Source organism: Perissodus microlepis, chromosome 8 (genome assembly GCF_051167445.1).
Source record: "Perissodus microlepis isolate ML-2025 ecotype Zambia chromosome 8, ASM5116744v1, whole genome shotgun sequence".
Lineage (NCBI taxonomy): Eukaryota > Metazoa > Chordata > Actinopteri > Cichliformes > Cichlidae > Perissodus > Perissodus microlepis.
Window position 1 is genome coordinate 15,920,279 of NC_140468.1, and position 20,597 is coordinate 15,940,875.

The 20,597-nt window shown below is 40.9% G+C and overlaps 3 protein-coding genes across 4 annotated transcripts in view; all 3 read right to left on the reverse strand.

Moving 5' to 3' along the window:
* Positions 1-1,788, reverse strand: part of erbb2 (erb-b2 receptor tyrosine kinase 2) — a 35,583-nt gene extending 33,795 nt beyond the window's left edge. For both annotated transcript variants that reach the window (XM_084937743.1, XM_084937742.1), the window contains exon 1: positions 1,538-1,788. In XM_084937743.1, coding sequence (XP_084793869.1) covers positions 1,538-1,673 — 136 coding nt within the window. In that variant the 5' untranslated portion in view covers positions 1,674-1,788. The remainder of the gene's footprint in view (positions 1-1,537) is intronic.
* Positions 1,789-7,314: 5,526 nt separating this feature from the next.
* pgap3 (post-GPI attachment to proteins phospholipase 3) lies at positions 7,315-13,712 on the reverse strand. The gene is made up of 8 exons (XM_084937744.1): positions 13,272-13,712; positions 11,862-11,959; positions 11,571-11,723; positions 10,821-10,883; positions 10,319-10,380; positions 9,984-10,120; positions 9,637-9,841; positions 7,315-9,504 (listed from the first exon to the last, which is right to left on the reverse strand). Exons 1-8 carry the CDS (start codon positions 13,561-13,563, stop codon positions 9,441-9,443), a joined length of 1,074 nt encoding a protein of 357 aa, XP_084793870.1. The 5' UTR covers positions 13,564-13,712; the 3' UTR covers positions 7,315-9,440.
* A 2,005-nt stretch (positions 13,713-15,717) lies between these two features.
* On the reverse strand, positions 15,718-19,406 carry mylpfb (myosin light chain, phosphorylatable, fast skeletal muscle b). The gene is made up of 6 exons (XM_084937747.1): positions 19,046-19,406; positions 18,482-18,580; positions 17,387-17,567; positions 17,157-17,235; positions 17,026-17,074; positions 15,718-16,940 (listed from the first exon to the last, which is right to left on the reverse strand). The coding sequence occupies exons 1-6, from the start codon at positions 19,046-19,048 to the stop codon at positions 16,839-16,841; spliced, it is 513 nt and encodes a 170-aa protein (XP_084793873.1). The 5' UTR covers positions 19,049-19,406; the 3' UTR covers positions 15,718-16,838.
* Positions 19,407-20,597: the final 1,191 nt, after the last annotated feature.

Genomic DNA, 20,597 nt, shown 5'->3' on the forward strand with positions numbered 1-20,597 from the left:
TCACTAACACGCAGTCTAGACTGGTGAGTCACAGCAGGCTGAGTTAGCCTATCACTGAGGCCAGTTCAGTAAGACTTAATCACCACACAGTGAGCTTCACTGGAGTGTGACAAGGGCACGAACTCTATGGATAGAAAGGCCACTGAACACAGACACACACACAGCCACGGGGACGGGGAGGTGAAAGAGTGTGTGTGTGATATAACACTTTTACAATACTTCATAACTGAAAGTAAGACTGCTGAGATTCACTCTGGAGCCAGTCGGAGCGCTCGCCCTGAACTGATGCTTCACAGATTGAGTAAAGTGCACCAACCAGTTCCCACCAACAATGCAGTCATAGTTGAAAATCACTTCACCTGTGACTAAAGGCTTTGTTTGTTTGTGTGTGTGTGTGTGTGTGTGTGTGTGTGTGAGTGAGTGTGTGAGAGAGAGAGAGAGAGAGAGCAGCTAATAAAACAGACAGTTGTTTGTACTTACATTAGTCATTTTTGTTGTGAGGCTGACATGAATGAAAAACCCCAAAGGGGGCTCTTTCTTTATTTTGTGCACATCAATGAAAGCCAACAGCTGCATGTCAATAAAGTGAGCACTGCAGAATAAATTGTTATTGAGTTCAGATTCATTTTTTCCATTAGCATGTGCCAATAAAACTGCTTTTAAAAGCAGCTGGCCGGGGGTTATTGATCTCCCCAAATACACCTAAAATCGATCTATAAAGGGTCATATGCACCCATTAATCTGCACTATCAATCATTTTCTCAGTTAACCAACTAAATAGCCCAAGTACTGACTGACCATCAGATCAAGCATTAAATATATATATTATTTAATATTATAAATTATTATTATCCCCCAAAACCCATAATAAAATGAAAAACAAGCAAAAATATGATTTGCAGCTCGTTTGCACCTTCCAGTTAGCTCTTGTTTTACTGGCATGTACTCAAGCTCCAAGTGTGACAAGTGGCCCCTCTATCGCACAATGTCTCCCTTTTAGAGCCAGGAGTGAATAATTGACATCGTCATGATCCTTGGCCCACAATGCACTGCCTGTTTAGTGTCTTGTTTTTGTTTGTGTTTACAGCAAAGCCACGAACCGTCCGCCTGCAGTGCACAAGTCAGTTGTGTCGCAAAGCTGCCAAGCAGGTTCTCATATTTCTTACCTGAGTCTCTGCTCTGTGTTTATTTGAGCAAGTCAACGTGTTGCAAGATTGGAGATATTTGTTTATTTAGTTTTTGAATCTTTTTTGTTTTTAAATAATTTTGGTCCAAACTGTAAATCTAAAGCGAGGCTGTTTTGTGACAGGTGTGATTTTTTTCCTCATAAGCAGCCCTTCATAAATCCCAGGAGGGCTGAGAGGACCCGGCTGAGGAGTCACGGAGGAATGTAGTCCTCCGGACCAGAAAAAAAACTCCAGTATTTCCTGAAATTACAGCCAGCACACTCCAGTGCCATCTCCCCGAAGCTCCGTGGGTCTATTTTGCCGACGGGGGAGGCATTATTGACAGGGGGAAAGCGCTGAAAGTTACCCACCTTCTCTGCCTGAAGCGCCCGTCACTCCGAGCAGTACGGCCCCGACAAACAGCAAACTTCTCGCCGCCTCCATCTGCGCAGACCCGGCGCTTCTAGTCCATCTGGGGGAAACAGAGATTAAGTTTTTGCATCTCATTTAGAGCTAACTGTCGTTTCTGGCACCGTGTGGAGTTGTTGTTCGTGTCCGAATCTCAGTTACTTCCTCCCATGAATTCCCTGCCTGTTGGTAGTAAGCGCGTAACAGGAGCGGAGGCGCGCTCCCGTGGCGTGAAGGCCTGAACTGGGAGTGGCAGGTTCAGTCAACCCGCCCTCACTCCGGTCTGATTTATTTAACCTATAACACGTTTCATTCTAATTATGCCTAAAAATTACCTTCAAACTTTAATTGCGCTTATTTCTCCCCAGAGGGCTCAAGTGGATCAAAGTGTAAAACATGGAGAACAATTAAAGCAATTAAACCATTTACCCCGCTCATGCATAATCTGTGAATATGCTACCACCTTTTTTAAAAAAAATTTCAGTATCCCTTACTATCGCTTGCAAGTAAAGGGGAAAAGTCAAATTGGTTATATGCAGGGGCGTTTCCGGGATTTTTTACAGTAGGGTGCCACAGAGGGGTGGGGGTCCGCATACATACAGGGTGTATCCAAAAAAGAATAACAAAAACAAATCATCTGATTTCAAAGTGCTTTAATTCCACAGCCCTTCACTGGAAACAGTCGAAACCTGTACTGTTAGAAGAAGCGGATTTGTGAGTTTTGCACGGTTGTCGGTGGGTAGCAAAACAACAGAAGTGACTCCAGACATGCAAAAGTATGGGACGAGTTTGACTTTCGTATGAACATGTGCCGTGCATCCAGAAGAGGACGCATTAAACACTTGTGAACATTGTAAGTTTTGTTATGTTAAACTTTATTTTCAGCAACGTATTTAAAAAAAAATACCACAAACATCTGTGTCCATTGCTTAAAAAAATACCTAGCCTTTTGGAATCGGATGATTTCTTTAGATGCACCCTGTGTTTATGAGAAGCAAAATCTGGGCTCTCAAAAAGTATTCTTGACCCTCAAATATGAAGCGTTAATTTTGAATAAAATGCACTTGAAATATGTAAACTCAAAGGTTTATTTATTCAAATAATTAACCATTAAGGGAAGTATGCTTGGTATAAGCTGACCACATACCAATCAAATAAGTTTCATTCACCAGATTGCATTAAATGTTTTACATTGTACATTTACATGCAATCAAATTACTCAAAGTTAGCATTTTGGGGGTAAATATTTTTTGAATAGACCATTGACTTTGAAAAGTCTGGCTGTGATTTTCAGTCCCTGAACCCTATTATGACTGTATAACGTGAAAAGTGGTGCTTTACAAGAGTTTAAACATAATTTTCTGTTGGTCGATTATTTTGGAAAGTTAAAAAAATTAATTTGATTATGTAAACGTAGTAATAATTGTTAAGTAACTTAGTAATGCAACGGCTGTATAACCATCATACATTTAAAGCGCCTCCAGTAAACATGCAGATTATGTAGAATGCATTTTCAGATTCATACACATTATAAAATTATACTATAATTACAAGAAAAATAAAGAAACTCCTGAACTGAAAACATAAACTGACAACTTAAAATACTGGGTCCAAAACCCAGGACCATGGCAGATCTATAATAATGTAATTTATCTAAAAAAAAAAAGAAAAAAAAAAGTAAGTAACTTAAGATTTAAAATTAATGGTATGGTGTAGATATTATAATATTTAACATTTACATATAAGTGCATTAGAACTTTATCTGAGTAAAGTACTAAGTTACACAGTTTAAAAAAAACATTAAAAAAGCAGACAATGTCCTGGTAATTTTCTGTATGGTAAATGGTAAAATTCAGTGGATGTAATGTAACTCATTTTAAAATGCTACATTGTACTGTATAGATTCCTACAGGTCCATGCTCTCTTCCAATGCTGGGCATTATACAGTTGTCATGGAGTCTTAGACACATGTTGTTTTTTGTGTCTTATTGTGTCTTTTTATTGGCTGTTCTGACACTTACTTTTTTAAAATGTATTTTAGTCTTTTCTGTTGTACATCCCATTTTTCTATTTTTCTATGATGAGCACTTAAATAAAGTCACTTTTGTTACACCACATCTATGATGTAATACTGATCCCCAAACATCCATGAAACCCTACAATGTGAATACATTTCAGATTAAAAGGGGATATCTGGATATTTGAAAAATGTTAAAGTTAAATTGCCTTTTTTTTTTTTTTAAATTACATAAAATTTGCATTATCATATATGGATAGACCTACATCAAGAGTTTATTTTGAAACATTACCTAACAATTATCCCACTAACACGATATTTCACCAAATCAACATGTAGTATTAAATGCCTGTTTAAAAGAACAACACATTTTACAATAACCGTGTCAAAAAGCATAATTGCCAAATTCAAACATATTTAATTTGAATTTCACTGAGTTTTGTAGATGTTGAAAAACTCCCTGTCTGAATTATTAAATGTGAAAATGCAACGATTACTCTCTTAGCTGCATTATTTCATTATAAATCACACTGACTGATATCAATGTGTTTATTTTTGCAAACTGGCAAATTTTTAGATTTAAGTCTTGCTTTGTATATCAATATGTTTGACTATTAAAACTTAATTAATATTTAAGGAATGAATCAAATCAACATTTTAGATCAGAGGACTGTTGAATTTATTTTTTTTTTTTTAAAAAAAGTGAATTCTTTGCGTGATACAAGCTTGGAGTGTCTTCATATTTCTTCTGCTTTTCTCATGCTCTTCATTCACGGTCACAAATCAGGAGTTGAAGGAGGAAGAATAAACTCTATTCATCCCAATCTATCGTCTCTCCCCACCCACAGAAGCCCGGGTCAGAGTCCAGCCTCCTGCACAGAGCTATCAGAAAACAACAATAAGCTACACACTGAGCCACACAGACCACAAGTTGCGGACCGTTCGCGAAGCTGAGTGTTGCTAGTGAGGCTGAAACATTTAGTTCCCACAGAAAAAAAAAGTCATCTGCCACTGAGGGATGTAGTCAGTTCAGTATTCTGGTTTTTCCCAGCAGTGAACTTTAAGTCTTAAACTTTAAGTGTTTGTTGGCTCTGTATGCGACTCCTCGTTTTAGCTGCATTTGAAAGCAAGCTGTGCTACAATAAAACCTGATCCAGTGGTCAGCAATTTTCATCACACTTGATGGTGTATATCCCTTCAGAAAACATGGCTGTAATTCTCAGGGACACATAAAACATGCGTTAAAAAAAAAAAGAGGTCTGCATGGGTTAAAAGGTGAGGAGGCCAGGAAGTGGGTGAGCGATAATGTGTTCAAGTGAGAGAGTCCAAGGACAACTGTAGTAAAACTCAGGGAAAATATACAGAAAAGAAGTCATTACCAAAGAACATCATAAATTCACTCATAGTTCAGTTCTCCTGACCGGCCAGGTATTTAGATTTGGCATGAGAGAAGAAATAAGAAATACAGTGTGGGACTCTTCAAGGACAAGAAAACCATATTGTTTCCCACTGCTGCTCATAAATCCAAATACAAGTCTAAAGGAATCTGTCTTGATTATATCGGAGACACAATGAAGGTATCTGTGCATATATCACTGGCACAAATAGTACAAGGTCAGCAAGCCCTTTAGACTGCAGTGTAATAGGGGAGGGACGAACCACAGACTATACATGTCACTTCTCTACTCGCTTTTCCTGCTCTGTTGATACCTCTAGCTGTGAACATTTCATGTATTTTAACACAGGTTTAGCGTTTAGCGTTCACTCCTTCAAAACCTCCACTTAAATACAAGAAAAAAATAAGGATTACTTAAACTTTTATAAGTATACGTGGGAGGAAATGGAAATACATCAGTGCTTTGTAAGAGACACTCACAGGCCTGTGAAGTGGATAAACAGCTCAGTGCATTTAGGCATGTAGACAGCTCATGTCAGAGGTCAGAGGAGAACAACTAGATTGCTTTGAGCTGATAGGAAGGCAACAGTAACTAAAATAATCTCTAGTTACAGGATCTCTGGAAGCACATTGTCTACAGCAGCAGAAGACCACACCGGGTGCCATTCCTGTCAGCTAAGGACAGGAAACTGAAGGCAAGAAAACCAAAACTGAACAACAGAGGCATAAAAAGAGCTGCTGGGTCTGATGAGTCTAAATTTCTATTTAGACAATCAGATGGCAGGGTCAGAATGTGGTGCAAACAACATGAAACCATGATTTCACCATGTCTTGTATCAACAGTTCAGGCTGCTGGTGGTGTTAAGAGATATATTTGGGCTCCTCCTTGCTAATTCTTACCTCCTTGTTGTTTCCACCCATATCCATCCCTTTATGACCACAGTGTGTGATCGTCCGGTGGCTGCTTCCAGCAGGACAACATGCCTAAGGTGTCAAAGTTCAGTCGTCTCAAACTGGTCTCTGGAACATCACAATGAGTTCACTGTTCTCAAATGGCCTCTACAATCACCAGATTCCAATCCAATAGACTTTTTGGATGTGGATGAATGTGAGATGCTCATCATTGATGTGGCAAATCTGCAGCAACTGTGCGATGCTGTCATGTCAATATGTACCAAAATCTCTAAGGAATTTTTCCAGCACCTTTTTCAGTCGATACCATGAAGAATAAGGGAAAAGAGTGTATAACAGGAAGGTGTGTCTGACACCTGGATTTGCCACCATTTAAAAAAAATTATTATTCCAAATGTAACTTACAAAATCAAACTCTTACTGTAAAAAATTACTGCACTGTGCTTATTAAAAAACTTTAGGTTTGTTTGCCATTAAAACTGCTACTTTAGAGTTCCCATAAACATCTTTTTACTGTAAAATATAACATCATATGCTTTCCAGAGACTTTACATCACATCTTTTCTGAACTATAAAAGGATATCAGATTTGTTGTAATGTCCCCTCTGTCCCTGCACTTCACAGTCACTGAAACACTGCTCTATTCAACATAAAAAAAAAACAAACCCTGAAGGCGAGTGCAGAGCAGAGGTTATTTATCGGTACAAAAACTTAGGTCAGGTCGTGGGCCAGTGCTAGCTAAACCACACCACAGTTCACAGGAACACAGCCACTAAAAGTCCAAACACTATCATAACACTTCATGATTTTAACCAACGAGACTTTGGGCTCAGCAAAGAATCAAATACTATATTATGTAATTAATATTTACAGTAGTTCTCAGTTATTTTTCCTACCCTCATGGACATAAACATTTGCAGCGTTCAGCTGTATTCACTAAGGACAAAGCTTGTAACGTGATCCACCAGAGTGCGTTTACCTGATAGCACTTGTAGTACTTTGAATGTTTTCTGCTTGTGCATTTTTACCATTCATGCATCCACTTTAGAAACATTTACACCAGCACAACGCAGAGAAATCCCAAAAATGGTGTCTTTACAATCCTCTGCAGCTGAAACGTTTTCAGTCTACAGATGGAGAGATGGTTTCTGTAAGACAGCTATGAAGCGGCAGCTCTTGGACAACAGCTGCTGAATGGCGTTTGCCACATCGCAGAGCAGTGAGACACTAGAGAGCAAATACCGTTGGCATATTTTGCTGCATTCCTCGATGCACACATACCACATACTCTACTGTTTGTTAGCATTTTGAATACTATTCTTTTTTTCATATTTAATTGACATGGGGTAAAGTTGAATTTGTGCAATATAAAGACAGGATAAATCCTAGGTGCAGACAAAAAAACAAAAACAACCCCTGCTTAATTTCTTCTCAACAAAGAACAATTTTATTTATTCCATTACTGAAGATTTTTTTTATTTTTTTGGTCAAACATTAGATGTGAGGTGGAGGAAAGTACACTTGGTTAGAGAGATGACAGTGCACAGGGCAGCAGGCAGGGGGCAGCAGACGAATGAGAGAAGGGATGCGGTTACTGGCAAGAAAGAAACAGAACAATGGAATGAAATCACAGCAAAAACTGGAGTGTGTTTTGTACCAGTTCTTCAGGAAATATTTAAGCTATTCAAACAGATTTTAATTCCAGTGAAAACACAATTTTCTCATCTGTGGACAAAGGGACTTTGGTAGAAAAGCAAAGATTTTGTGTTAAAAGTGCTCAAGGGGCTGACAGATCTTGCATTACTCAGAATATAAACCATTTTGCTGCAATAATAAACACTCTATGCATTATATATAGTTTCTATTCATAACTGTTCAGTGTCTCTGTCGTGATTTCAGGAATCTTTTTCCCACCCAAACCTCTCTGTGCATTTTGTCCTCTTGTCTTCCCCCACCCCCATCGCAGGCTGTCAGCGAAGCTAAATATACCCGTCTTCTCACACGCATTCATGCAGCAATCCTTCAACATATATGCGCTCACACATCAGCGTGATCTAGCTCGCTCACACTCGGTGATCCAGTTTATGATGCTAAAAAACGACAACAACAAAAAAAAAAAAAAAAAAAAAACACAATACAATACAATGTCCTGTCAAGGCAACATGTACACACATACTGGTCATTGTTCACATTCTCACACAGCAGTACAAAGGCATGGGCACAGTTTCACACACAAGCACAGTAAGTGCACGCACACCCCCGTGTAAAGTGCACGCATGGAAGGGAAGCTCTGAAGGACGAAGATGTACATGGAATGAATTCAAAGCTTAACATGCTCAGTGATACCCAAGTTATAATGCAGTGTGTAAGGCTGATTTGTGGATGGAGGAGGTTTAAAATACTGCAGAAAGAAATGCAACCAAGTCAAAATTAATGGGTGTACAACAACTCATTCACACACACACACTCGCACATCAACTAAGCCCTGAATAAGACACTTTATGCTGGAAAAAATGAGAACAAAAAACAGAAAAAGCAAAAACATACAGCTTCCTGTTGCATTGCTCATTTTTCCTAACTCAATCATTCCTCACACTAAAAGGCAATCCAGGTGAATAAAACTAAAAACACTTACGATACTTCAAAAAAAAAAATCACCAAAATGTAAAAGAAAAAAAGAAAAATCAAGCAACCAAAGTGAGCAAAACTGCCAATAAACTGAAGCACAAATTGGTCAACATCCGAATTTTTAAAAAAGACGTAAAGGCAGGTGATTAAAACAAAAATAAAAGTCTGAGTGACAATGAAGGACACGGCAACAAACAAAAGCACAGTGGAAACAAGAGAGGCACAAAAATAAAGGTGTGAGGGGGGAGGGAGAAAAACACAGTCAGCTAGAATGGCCTCCAACATCCCCCCCCCCCGCGCTTCTCTCACTCTGGAACAATCAGCTGCCGGCCCCCCTTCACCGGGGGGCACCTCGCTTGTGTCTGCCAGTCCACTTTTGGCACACACGGAACCCAACACATGTTGCTCCGCCACGCCGAGAGGCCCGACCAATGATAGGGTGCCATCTATTGTCAGCGCATCGAACTGCTGTTTGGATGTCCAAAGACGCTGGTGAGTGTCAAAATTATGGGATTGGGAACTCGCACAACTACGCAAAAACCCGAGGAGCGTTTGGAGTGAAGAGTTGGGTCTGCTCTGGGTCGAAATAAATACTTTTTTCCTTCATCCTGTCGTGCGCTTACGAATGACGGTGAAAGAAAGGTAGCACGCATCATCATTACAAGGCAAAGTGTAGTGAGTGTCACACATTGTGTGGTTGGTTTTTTTTGTTTTGTTTTTTTAAAATGAGAATTTACCCCAAATAAATACAAGAAAATAAAAAAAAATGTAAACAATGTCTGCGTTGATGAAAGTCGTGGAGATATCATGCATGTCATCTGGGAGGCTGAGCTACTTCAGTGTTCGGGTGTCCCGCTGCCCTGACTGGAAAGGTGCGAAGGTGTAGGCAAGGTGAAGAGGCGAAGAGCTCCTCCTACTCGACTTTTACACCCAACTTCTCTGTGTTTAGTAAGTAGAGGCTGTCGTCTATGAGGAAACTGGAGGAAGAACAAAGTATCGATTATTCACCATAAGGTAGTTGCATCTGATTCCCCTAACATTTCTCCCAGTATTAGTGCCAAAACACTTATTTTCTCTGCAATTCCATCTCTCGCATATTTTTTACAAACCTGTAGAAAAGGAAATGCACTGGGATGGTGCTGAGGTGCCAAACAGCGTGGGCGTCTAAGACCCAAAGCAGTGGGGGAAAGTCCAGAAGCTCCAGCAGGGCCAGACCGTGGAGCAGCACCACCACCAGGCCGCACTTCCACCAGTACGGCAGGGTCCGCCGGTTCTGCCAGCACCAACAGAGCCACCACAAGAGGTTTACCATGCCTTTAAAGCCCAAAAAAGATGAGCAGAGAGCATTAAATCACAGATATCTGAAAGAGCTGATGCTTGAAGGACAGCAGTGAATGAATTCCTCACATATCAACCATATACAGGCTTATAGGTTACTTGTGGAAATGGACTCTACCGATTGTGGCGTTTGCAGCCATGTTGTAGCCGTAGTCAAAACTGACAAAGGTCAAGTAGGACACGTGTGAGGTAAAGACCAAAATGAGCAGGACTCCAACCATGCTGGACACACCGGGTCGCTTTAGGCCCAACGTTCTGGCAAAGAGAGGAAGGAAGGCAAGTAACGTGAGCATATTCAGCGAAGTAAGACAAAGAGTTATAACGACCACACTTGACAAATATTCTCTCCCGTTTTTATTCCAAATTTATCCTAGAAGATATTTGAACCAGGATTAATGATTACCATCTAGAATGTGGTGTCGGATGCCAGTTGGGTGTGGAAGGTTTGCTTACCTGACGCAGCACAGGTAGATTGAGTAAAGAATGACTGCTGTTGCGCAGAAATAGTCCATTTTCTATAAGAAAAACATACAAAATCTTAACTTAAGATCAACCAGTGCTTGTTTACAGAAACTACTCTGCGCACAGCTTGAAGGTTGATCAGTAATGGCATTAGGATGTTGCTCATTTGCTAAGCTCATTAACCAATCAAAGAGCAGAATGCTCATCTCAACAGGTGGTCTGGCAAGTGGAAATGTACATTAGCAGTTTTCCTCTCTCAGTGTACATTAAAGTAAAGCTTTTATTTATTATTATTAAAACTAGATCATGTGACTGCATGTAAAACTGTAAAACGCCGTTTAAACAGTGTTTCTGGCAGAAAACAAGCTGACTGAACACAAGTAAATGGAACAAAACGGGACTCAAAGGTGGGAGATCCCCAGTAGGATACACACAAATCAACTCTTTTTTTTTTTTTAGGGTAATAAGTTACTAGAGGTTTAAAAGCCCTTACCTCAGTGAGATAGGTGTCCCGGGTGTGAAACACTGTGGACCAGAACCAGGCATTGAGAGATACCTGAAAACCCCCCCACAAAGATTTAAATATTAAAGTCTGAATAACTCATTGTTTGGATAATTTCTGCATCAGACATACAAATTTTTGATAGAAAACATTTTTTGTTTATCATTTTAAAAAAACACAACCTATTAAACGCAACCTATTGGCCAGGTAATCTAGAAGCACAAGACCACACCGGCTGCCACTCCTGTCAGCTGAAAACAGGAAACTGAGGCTACGATTTATAGAAGATTTAATATAAGATTGAAAACTTTTGTCCTTTCTGATGAGTCTCCACTTCTGCTTCAGCATTCAGATGGTAGGGTCACAATTTGGCATAAACATGTCCATCCCTTTATGGCTACAGTGTACCATCATCTCATAGCTGCTTCCAGCAAGATAGTGCAACATATCTTAAAGGTCAAATCCTCTCAAATGGCCTTCACAGTTACTACATTTCAATCCAGTAGAGCACCTTTGTGATGTACTGTGATGGGAGACTCAGATCATGGATTTCCAGCCACAAAATAAAATCAGTCTATCCAATCTCAGTGTACAGACACAGCCACCATATAGACAACTTTGTCATTTAGGTGATCAAGCATAACAAAGATAACTGACTTTTTGCCCTTTTGAAGTACAATAAACACAAACACACACTTTTTTAATGTTCTCCATCACATCCGGATACAGAAATCAACTCACCAGGGAGAAGGCGTTGATGGTGTGGTACATGGGGCTCTGTCGTGGCACCGTGCTCCGATAGCGCAGTAGCATGAGAAGGCAAGCCAGGCCGTTCAGCAGAGAGGCCAACGCGGATGCCGGCTCCTCAAAACACAAGAAGCGTGCAAACGGCCACTGTAGGGGAAAAAATAATTCGTCCATAATTTCAGATTTGACTGAAATCAATGAAATCTCACAGAATACATAAAAGTGGACAGCATATTCTTTATTGATCAACCTTGGGTAGGAGTGTGTGATATTTGAGTAACAAACCTTGCCGTGAAACTGTGGGACCCTGTACCCCTCAGCCTGGTAAAGGCCGACTGTGGTCCACATGCACTGATAGCGGCAGTCATCACGGCATGTCCAACCTGAACAAAGACAGGAGCTGAGTGCAAGCACATCAGAGCTGCAAATTTTGGTATTGATTGGATACAACTAAATACAGGGCCAGCATTGTTGACACCAATAACGATATCTGAATCATTATTAATTTGCAAACTCTGAACAGTTTAAAGACAAAATTAGTTAACACAATTCAAATCAACTCAACTTTACTTGTAGCACCCAGTCACGACAACAGTTGAATTAAGGTGCTTTATATTGTAAGGTAAACGCCCTACAATAATACAGAGAAAACCCCAACAATCAACCTTATGAGCACTTTGGTGACATTGGGAAGGAAAAACTCCCTTTTAACAGGAAGAAACCTCCAGCAGACACAACAAAAGACATCTTTCAGATTTTCATGTAATTTGAAACCAGGTGTTTTGGAAACCTGGAATGCAAATGTGCCTGTCTCTACAGCACGTTGGGTCAGCGTCTGTTGTTTAAATGTGCTATAGGCTATAAATCAAATAGACGTGCCAGTCAACACAACAAGATTCACACGTTTTTTGTTTGGTTTTTTTTATAGCCCATACATGAGGTGTATTTTGTCATTTTCATAGAAAATTATTAAACACAATTCAGTGGGCTACATACTGAACTTAGAGGATAGCAACAAATAATCGATCCTATTGCACTAAGATCGATCTGATACCAATACCAGCGTTGGTCGATATTTAGATGATCCCACCACTTCTCCATTCACAAAGCAGGGGATCACGCTGAATTCCCCTTACACTAAATAAGCTTCAGTGATCATCAATAAAATAAGCATGGAAGCGGTTTCAATTCTTGTATAGCAGTGAACAAACTTAAATACACAAGCAACTACAAAAGGCATTTCCTGGATATTTTATACAACTTTAAGCATAGAGGTAAAAGAAAACAATTAATTAAATATTTAAAGGGGTTGCCTTTTGGCTAACTAGTTGTGTAGACACAGCACAGAAAAGATAATAATGGCTGAAGGGTGGGGTGACAATAGAGCTGTTGGGAGAGCTTGACCAGCCTGAAAATCTGGTTTTTAGTCTTGAAGGCCATGAAACAAGGTCACAGTTTTCTTTTTAAAGGCATGTGAAGACTAAAAGTCACACATGTAGGCATCAGTACAAAGCACCTGCATGCACGAGTGAATATAATGAATGTAAACAGCAAATTAATGGGGGTCAGTTAGCAAATGTTGCTATACACATATATGCATGTACAAGTTGCCACAATATTGATAAGCACTGATAGAAAAATCTATTGCTAGCAAGGTAAGTTAGCTTAACTTACCTGCCGACAAGAGCAACTCACCTGTCAGCGCCATGTACTGCGGCTGGGCAGACAGGAAGCCGTTTAGCCGAGCTCCGGTGCAGTTTGCGCGGATACACTGCTTCACACAGTCTCGGTAAACCGGCTCCTTGTCGCCTTGAGAGGATTGCACAGTGGTCACCGACATCAGGAGCAAGAGGACGGTGACCACAGCGGGGAGTGTGACAGATGTGCCGCGGAGTGAAACCACAGAGGCCATGGCGGTTCTTCTGGGCCCGTCAGGATTCACGAAGGCACGACCGGACGACAGCGGCGTGAAGCCTACAGCGCGCATCACCACGGGGCCATCCCCAGTTTGTGCGGACAAACCAGGCCTGAAATGTGTTCCAGTACCGCTGATGGACCGGGAAATGCCCACTCTTCCTCTGCTCCCCTGAGCTCAGCCAAGTTTCAAACTCGAACAGCGTTTCCTGTCGACATTTCAAAATTAAAACAACTTTCCCGGAAGCGTATTTACTCAAGTTGTGGTAGCCTATATCATACAGGTCTCAGCTAGTATAACTTACCAAAATTCTTCTCATAAACATAATTTCTACGTCGTAATACGGCTTATTTGATAAATTCTGGCTAGTATCTTAAGATTGGTTGCTTTTATTTTGAAGGAGGAAAGTTTTGTCGCAAAAACCTTTACATCCTGATTCAGTCGGCAACGTCACCAGGTCACGTGACCCATTGAGCTTTTGATTTTTAAATAATAATATTAGTGTAATATAATAATAATGTAAAGTATAATATATAAAATTGTTATGATAATAATAATATGTTTATTTTATTGTATATAATACTAACAATTTGTTACCATTTTTTTTTTTTCAATTTTTAGTTTTATAATTTCTCTAATTCATTTTTTCTTCCTGTCCTTTGTACTGCTGCTGTAACAAATGAATTCCTCCAATGATGGATTAAATAACGTTTATGTATAATAGTTTATTATTATTATTATTATTATTATCATCATCATAACAACAATAATAGTAATATCAGAAACTGCACCAGATTTGTCTGGGATTCATTCATGACAGGAATTCATTAATATATTTAGATTTTATTTTTTGCAAAAGTTTTTTTCCTTTCCTGGAAACGAAAATGGGAATTCCATTTTTTAGTCTAAATGAGGTATTACACTGCAGGCAGGCCAGTTTAGCATCCAGACTCTTTCCCTTCAGAGGTGTGTTGTTGGAATCATTGCAGAGTGTTTTGCTGACAGTAAAAAGAAATCATCTTAATGGTTTTATATAGCTTTCCAAAACATATGTATCATTCAGCTTTAATGGTCCCTTCACAGATATATAGCTTGTCTGTTGCACGTGCACTGATCCAGCTGTGCGCCAATAACAAACCAGCTTGGTGAGATCCACTTTTTCCACTTTTCACTGACTCTGTCGTAAAGAGCTCATGGCTGAGAAGATGACGCCATTTCTCAACAATGTTTAAATACTTCCTTTTCTTTTTTTTCATGATTGAGTTTTATTTTGCAGTGCAGTGTCAAACTGTGCTCACTGACAGTGACAGCAGATTTTCTTTTTCACAACCGATTGCCATGGTTTTCACTAGGAAATCACGTCTGCTGCTTGCCACAGCATTTTGTTTTGTTTTTTGGTCTTATCTCCAAATATTTTGAATCTTCTGATAATATAAATAACTGTAGATGGTGTCTTCATGCATGCTCAATCAACCAGATTAGTGAATCCCAAAAGGTTGATTCTGTTCATCTGAACGTAGTGTCGTCAGTGGGAGAAATGTTTCATAACTCATCCAAGTGACTTCTTCAGTCTCAGCTGAGACTGCAACTGACTGAAGAAGTCACTGAACAGAATCAACCTTTTGGGAACTGTAGATGGTCTTCTTCTTCCATCATTTTTCCCTTTAGGTGTCTCCATGGATCATCTGCCGCCATCTCACCCTAAAGCTAGCATCCTCTTAAGACACCCCAACCCTCTGTATGTCTTTTTATTGGAACCTTCTCAATAGATCTCCCTTTTTTCCTCCTGGCTGGCAGCGTCATATTCAATATATGACACACAATATGTCTGCCTTTATTCTCTCTATCATATCAGCCAGCTCTCTCCCTTTCTCCTAACTCCTAGATTTAAAGTCCCTACTCACCATCTCCACACTCCAACAGCACCAGAGGTGGTTGTTAATAACCTGGACCCCAACCAATCCGGCATCTAAATCTTGTTCTTTTTGATCTGGTTGGGGGTGGGGGTTCAAAATTCCCAAATTCTTTGCAATTCTGTCTCAAGAAAAACGATTCCAAATTCTGGAACTTTCTGTATAATATTTTAAATTTAATATGAGAGTTTAAATCATTTGAAAATCTGATTTTGTCGCTATTTTATCCAACAACTTTTGGTTTTACTACTCACAGGGTGTCACATTTATTGGAATCAAGGATTGAAGTAGATCTAAAGGTAGACTACAGTTCTTCTGCTTACTATGTTGGTTTTATTGCTGTAATGTTTTTTTTTTCTTTTTATCCTTTTGTACCTTTACCCTGAAAATGTGGTACCCACCCCTGATTTGGAATCATAGATTTATATTGAGAAATGGGATGATGGATAAAGTTCACACTGATAATGCTTCACCATATGCATAATACAGTCAGTCGGTGCTCCACAGTCACCCGGCAGTCCTTTCACCCGCGCTCCCACTTAAACCAAGAGACACAGTGTGGTACGAAAGATAGTGGATTTTATTTGTACTTCTTTATTTGTTACAGTGGAGACACAGTCACAGCAGCAGGAGTGGAAACAGCAGTGAGGGTGAGGTGGGGGGAAAGAAAAATCAAAAACAAAGCTTTTTTGCTTTTATTTAGCTTTTTTATGCCGCCCACCCAACCACCGTCTTTCACCATCTCTTTCTCTATTTACAAGACTTTTAAAATCGTGCTTTCCTCTTATTACTGTAACCTTTCCTTTCGTACCTGTGTTTAAGAGAGTGACAAAATAAAAGAGAGGGGTAGGCAAACTATTATAGCGCAGTACTCCCACTCTTTTACTGTGCACTCCTGGCCGGTACAAACAGAAGGAGGGATCCATTAAACACTCTGTGCCCGGTTGAGACTAACAGACCGCCGGGGCCAGACTGCTCGCCTGTTTCAAGCAAGTGACTGTGCATGCACCACAGCACCCAAGAGACGTTTTGACCAACCACACTGAACTGCATATGCATATATATATGTAGGTATGATGCATGCACTGTTGGCCTCAACACAGGAGGACAGAATGAGTCATGGGCAAGGAGGGGAGGGAAAAGATGGAGGAAGAAGAGGCAGGGACAGAGATAGAGAGAGCATTTCGGTGTCACAAGATTATTTTTTATTGAAAATAATCCCATGTTCCCCTGTTGGTACTCACACACAAACACCCCCACAGCCTCCCGTCCTCTCACTGAACATCTCGATAGAGGAGACAAGTCTTTTCGTAAGAAGAAAGAGCCGACCCGGGCGCGAGTGTGTGCGAGGAGGATGTTTCATTGGTGGAGAGGAGGAAGAATTAAGGGTATGGACAAGTGTGGGTTTCAACAGAGGTAAGAGATGTCGAGGATTTATTCCTCCTTCTCCTCTCCGTGTGTGATGACGTAGCAGATGTTCTTGTAGTCAACGTTGCCAGCCACATCAGGGGGGAAGGCAGCCCAGAGGTTCTTCATCTGCAGATGAAGAGGAAATGAAGAAATGCGTTACAGCCTGGCAAAAAACAAGGGCCAAATCGCGCTGCAAGTCCGATGAGCTCACCTCCTCAGCGGTGAACCTGTCGCACTGGGTGGTCAAGAGCTCCTCGAGGCTGGAGAGGGAAAACGCAGGAAATTTAAGATTAAGATGAAAGAGGAAGAGAAGAGATGGAAGATAAACGCAAATAAGCTTACAATTCCTTCTTGATGCTGCCAGTGCCCTCGGGGTCCAGGACCTTGAAAGCGCTCACGATGACGTCCTCAGGATCAGCACCTATGAAAACAAAGACATAGAAAAAAATAATAATTCAGAATTATGTTAATCACATAACATTAACTGTTTAGATAAATAACAACCATCACCTTACAGCGCCAAGTATTTCATGAAATAGAATACAAAGGACAACTGATATGCGCCAACACACCCTTCAGCTTCTCGCCGAACATTGTCAGGAACACGGTGAAGTTGATGGGGCCGCTGGCCTCCTTCACCATGGCCTCCAGCTCCTCATTCTTCACATTCAGCTGACCCATGGTGGCCAGCACGTCCCTGAGGTCGTCCTTGCTGATGATGCCATCTCTGTTCTGGTCGATGATTGTGAAAGCCTGGTGCAGACCGGGAGATTAGTCAGAGATTAGATCAGAGTTCAGCCAAACTTCAGCTAAAATAACACTTAATTAAAACCAGTGAAAACTGAGATTCTCACATTTCTCACAAGTCCTTATTATCCAGCTTGTTTTTCATGATTATTTGTGCGAGGCACTCTGCCAATGTAAATGTGTAAATGTGGAGCAGTTAGCTCCTTCTCCTTCCACATAGGAGGGCGTATCACCCAATGAAACCAAAGATGGCATTGCAAACCTTTTGGGACTTGGCAGCTGGTCAGCCACTTGTCTTTCTAAGGTGTTAAAATGGCTTGGGAATGTGAGACAAGCCCCTTGCGACATTTAAGGAGAAGGTATTGATTGCAGCTGTCATCCTTTTGCCTTGTGACTAAATCTTATGACCATGTTACCAATGTTCTCTCTGCTTCTGAGGCCTCTTGAGGGCCTGCCAAGCTACTGTTGACATTGTATTGTCTTTCATTTAGATCTGTTACTGAAGAAAACCCCTACAAATGAATCCTGATTTCTATAATCTACTGATAACGACACTATTTACCTTGTTGATCACAGTGCTAAAACCCCCAAATTCCTTCAGTTTCAACCCTGAGCTCCCCTTCCCCTGTGCACCAGCTGTTGGGCCGCATTCCAGTGGAGTCACGGAGCGAGTGTCTCCGAGGAGAATTCCTAAGCTAGCATAGAGCAGAGGTAACTGCTGTCAACAGGAGAGCTGATATTTACTGTCCTGCCGTGCTGATGAAGGCATTTTTTGCTGTTGTGCAGCTAAAGTGACGAGATCTATATCTTCTGACAGCTCTCTCACTTTACATTCAAGGTCATATGATAGAGTGCTCGGTTACATCACCGCCTTAGAAGGTACTGATAGAAAGCTTGAGGTGTGATGAGGAAAAGGTTACCTCCTTGTACTCCTGGATCTGGCTCTGCTCAAACATGGAGAACACGTTGGAGGATCCACCCTCACCCTGCTGCTGCCTCCTCTTGGCTTTCTTGGGTGCCTGTGATATGATGTGAGGTGTAAGAAAATCCATACATACATGACATGAACTAAAGAAGCAGATCCTGGTTAACTCCCAAAATCATCATATGAAGAAAAATAAATAAATAAAATTTATTCCTGAATAAATTAAGCTTGGATTGGCAGTTTTGCCAGTTGAATCTATCTTTGGGGTAATGACTGAATTTTTCCCCCTCTTAAAAAAAATTCTAAACTTTGAAACAATCACCCAATTTAGGATAAAACACTATGTAATCTGTTGAGGACTACAATAATAAGGAACAGGTCCTCCCGAACTTTAGCTCAAGGCAGCAGATAACACTAACACTGGCACTCCTTCAAGTTCACTTCATGGGATGTTGGTAGTCCAGATAGCAAATATCTTAATGATACGCCCATCTCATCATTTTAATGTAGAGAACATCCTAAAGACTTTTTTTAAACCCAATGAAGTGGCCACACTCACCATCTCTCAAGTTTGTGAGGTTGTTGTTGGTCAAGAAGAGAAGCCTACACCAAGCCGATGTGACTGACATGTAGGTATTGAATGCCTGGGGCCTTATATACTAGCCCATAGGGGGCTAACTTTAGCCACACCATCAGGTTTGGCAGGAAAATAGAGCTGGGGTATAGTAAGAAAAAGAGGGAGGAGCGAGGAGGTGGCTGGGGGGATCGGTTTACTGATGATCCAAAATAGGCCGCAGAAGTCTTGGAATGAGGTGAATTCAATGCCAACAGTGACTTTGGTGTCGTGTGTGGACTAATATGGACAGACGGGACACGGTAAAGGACAACTGAAACGTCCCCATTTTACTCACTGAGTCTTTGTCGTGGCTATTTCTGTCAACTTTATACATCTATTGTGAGACTTCAAAGCCCAGTGCGTGATGGCAAAGTGTTGCTGCTTTACTGCTTTAATACAGACACAGATGGGACAGTTACCCCGCAGTCAGCACGGCCCGCTGCCTTCTATTAATTAGTACTCCAGTGCTGCTCAATATCTCAGCTAACATTTCCTGAAGTCATCACCTGTCTAAATGATAGGTTTGATCTGAGGTTTGTGGCCATGGCCAGATCATTAGTGGCCATCAGGGTGTATAGGGTGTATATAAACCTGAAAACAGTTGGCTGACGGACATTGGTCCAGGTCCAGCAATGACACACGACCACTGGGTCTCTGGAAAAAGTGACCGTGCATCAGTGAGAAATCCAAACAGTCCTTTTAATACTGCCTCAAGTAGCTGGAAATGCTCAGTGGAAAGAATAACATTGAAAGCGTGACTGGGAGGGGAACAAAATAGATCACAGAGGCCACCTTTACAGGGACTAAAGACAAAACAGGTGCTCACACCCAGGATAGTGAATCATTTTCTCTGTTTTACTGATTCAAGTGTAAGAAAGAAAAAAAGAAACAGGCAAAATGATGATTGGACTAAATGACTTTACCGCCATGGGTGCACTAATTTGGGTTCCTCCTCGAGGTTCCCAGTATAGTTGCTTTAGGATAGGAGGACAGTGACCCACCCACTAAACCCCATATATGAGCATCATTGGCTGGCCATCAATCACACAACTGTACAGCTTAGGTATGTATGTATTGGTATCCCGCACTGGCGTGAAGCGATTCTGAGTCTTAGCTGGCTCGTGGGCGTAGCGTTTCACGTGGGAAAATATGACCTAAATTATCTGCAATGTTTTGTAATGATGGAAAACGAAGTGCCCGATTGGCAAGGAGGAGGCAAAAAATGTGTTGTATGTGAAGCCGATAAGCAGCCAGCTCAGCAGTAGGCTCGAAGGTTGAAAAAAGAAGCGATGCAGACACAGAAGGAGAAAGACCGAGCAAAGACTACGAAGACAAGACAGCTGTACAGACTGAAATAGCCCTGCTGCCCTCCTGCCATTCTGTTTCTCAGCCATTTCGACCCCCTTCTAAAATTTAGCAGACTTCACCCTTCTTGGCCTGCGTTGCCCCCCGAGCCAACTGTCAGTCCTTTTTTACCCTGTCACTGGTCAAATTG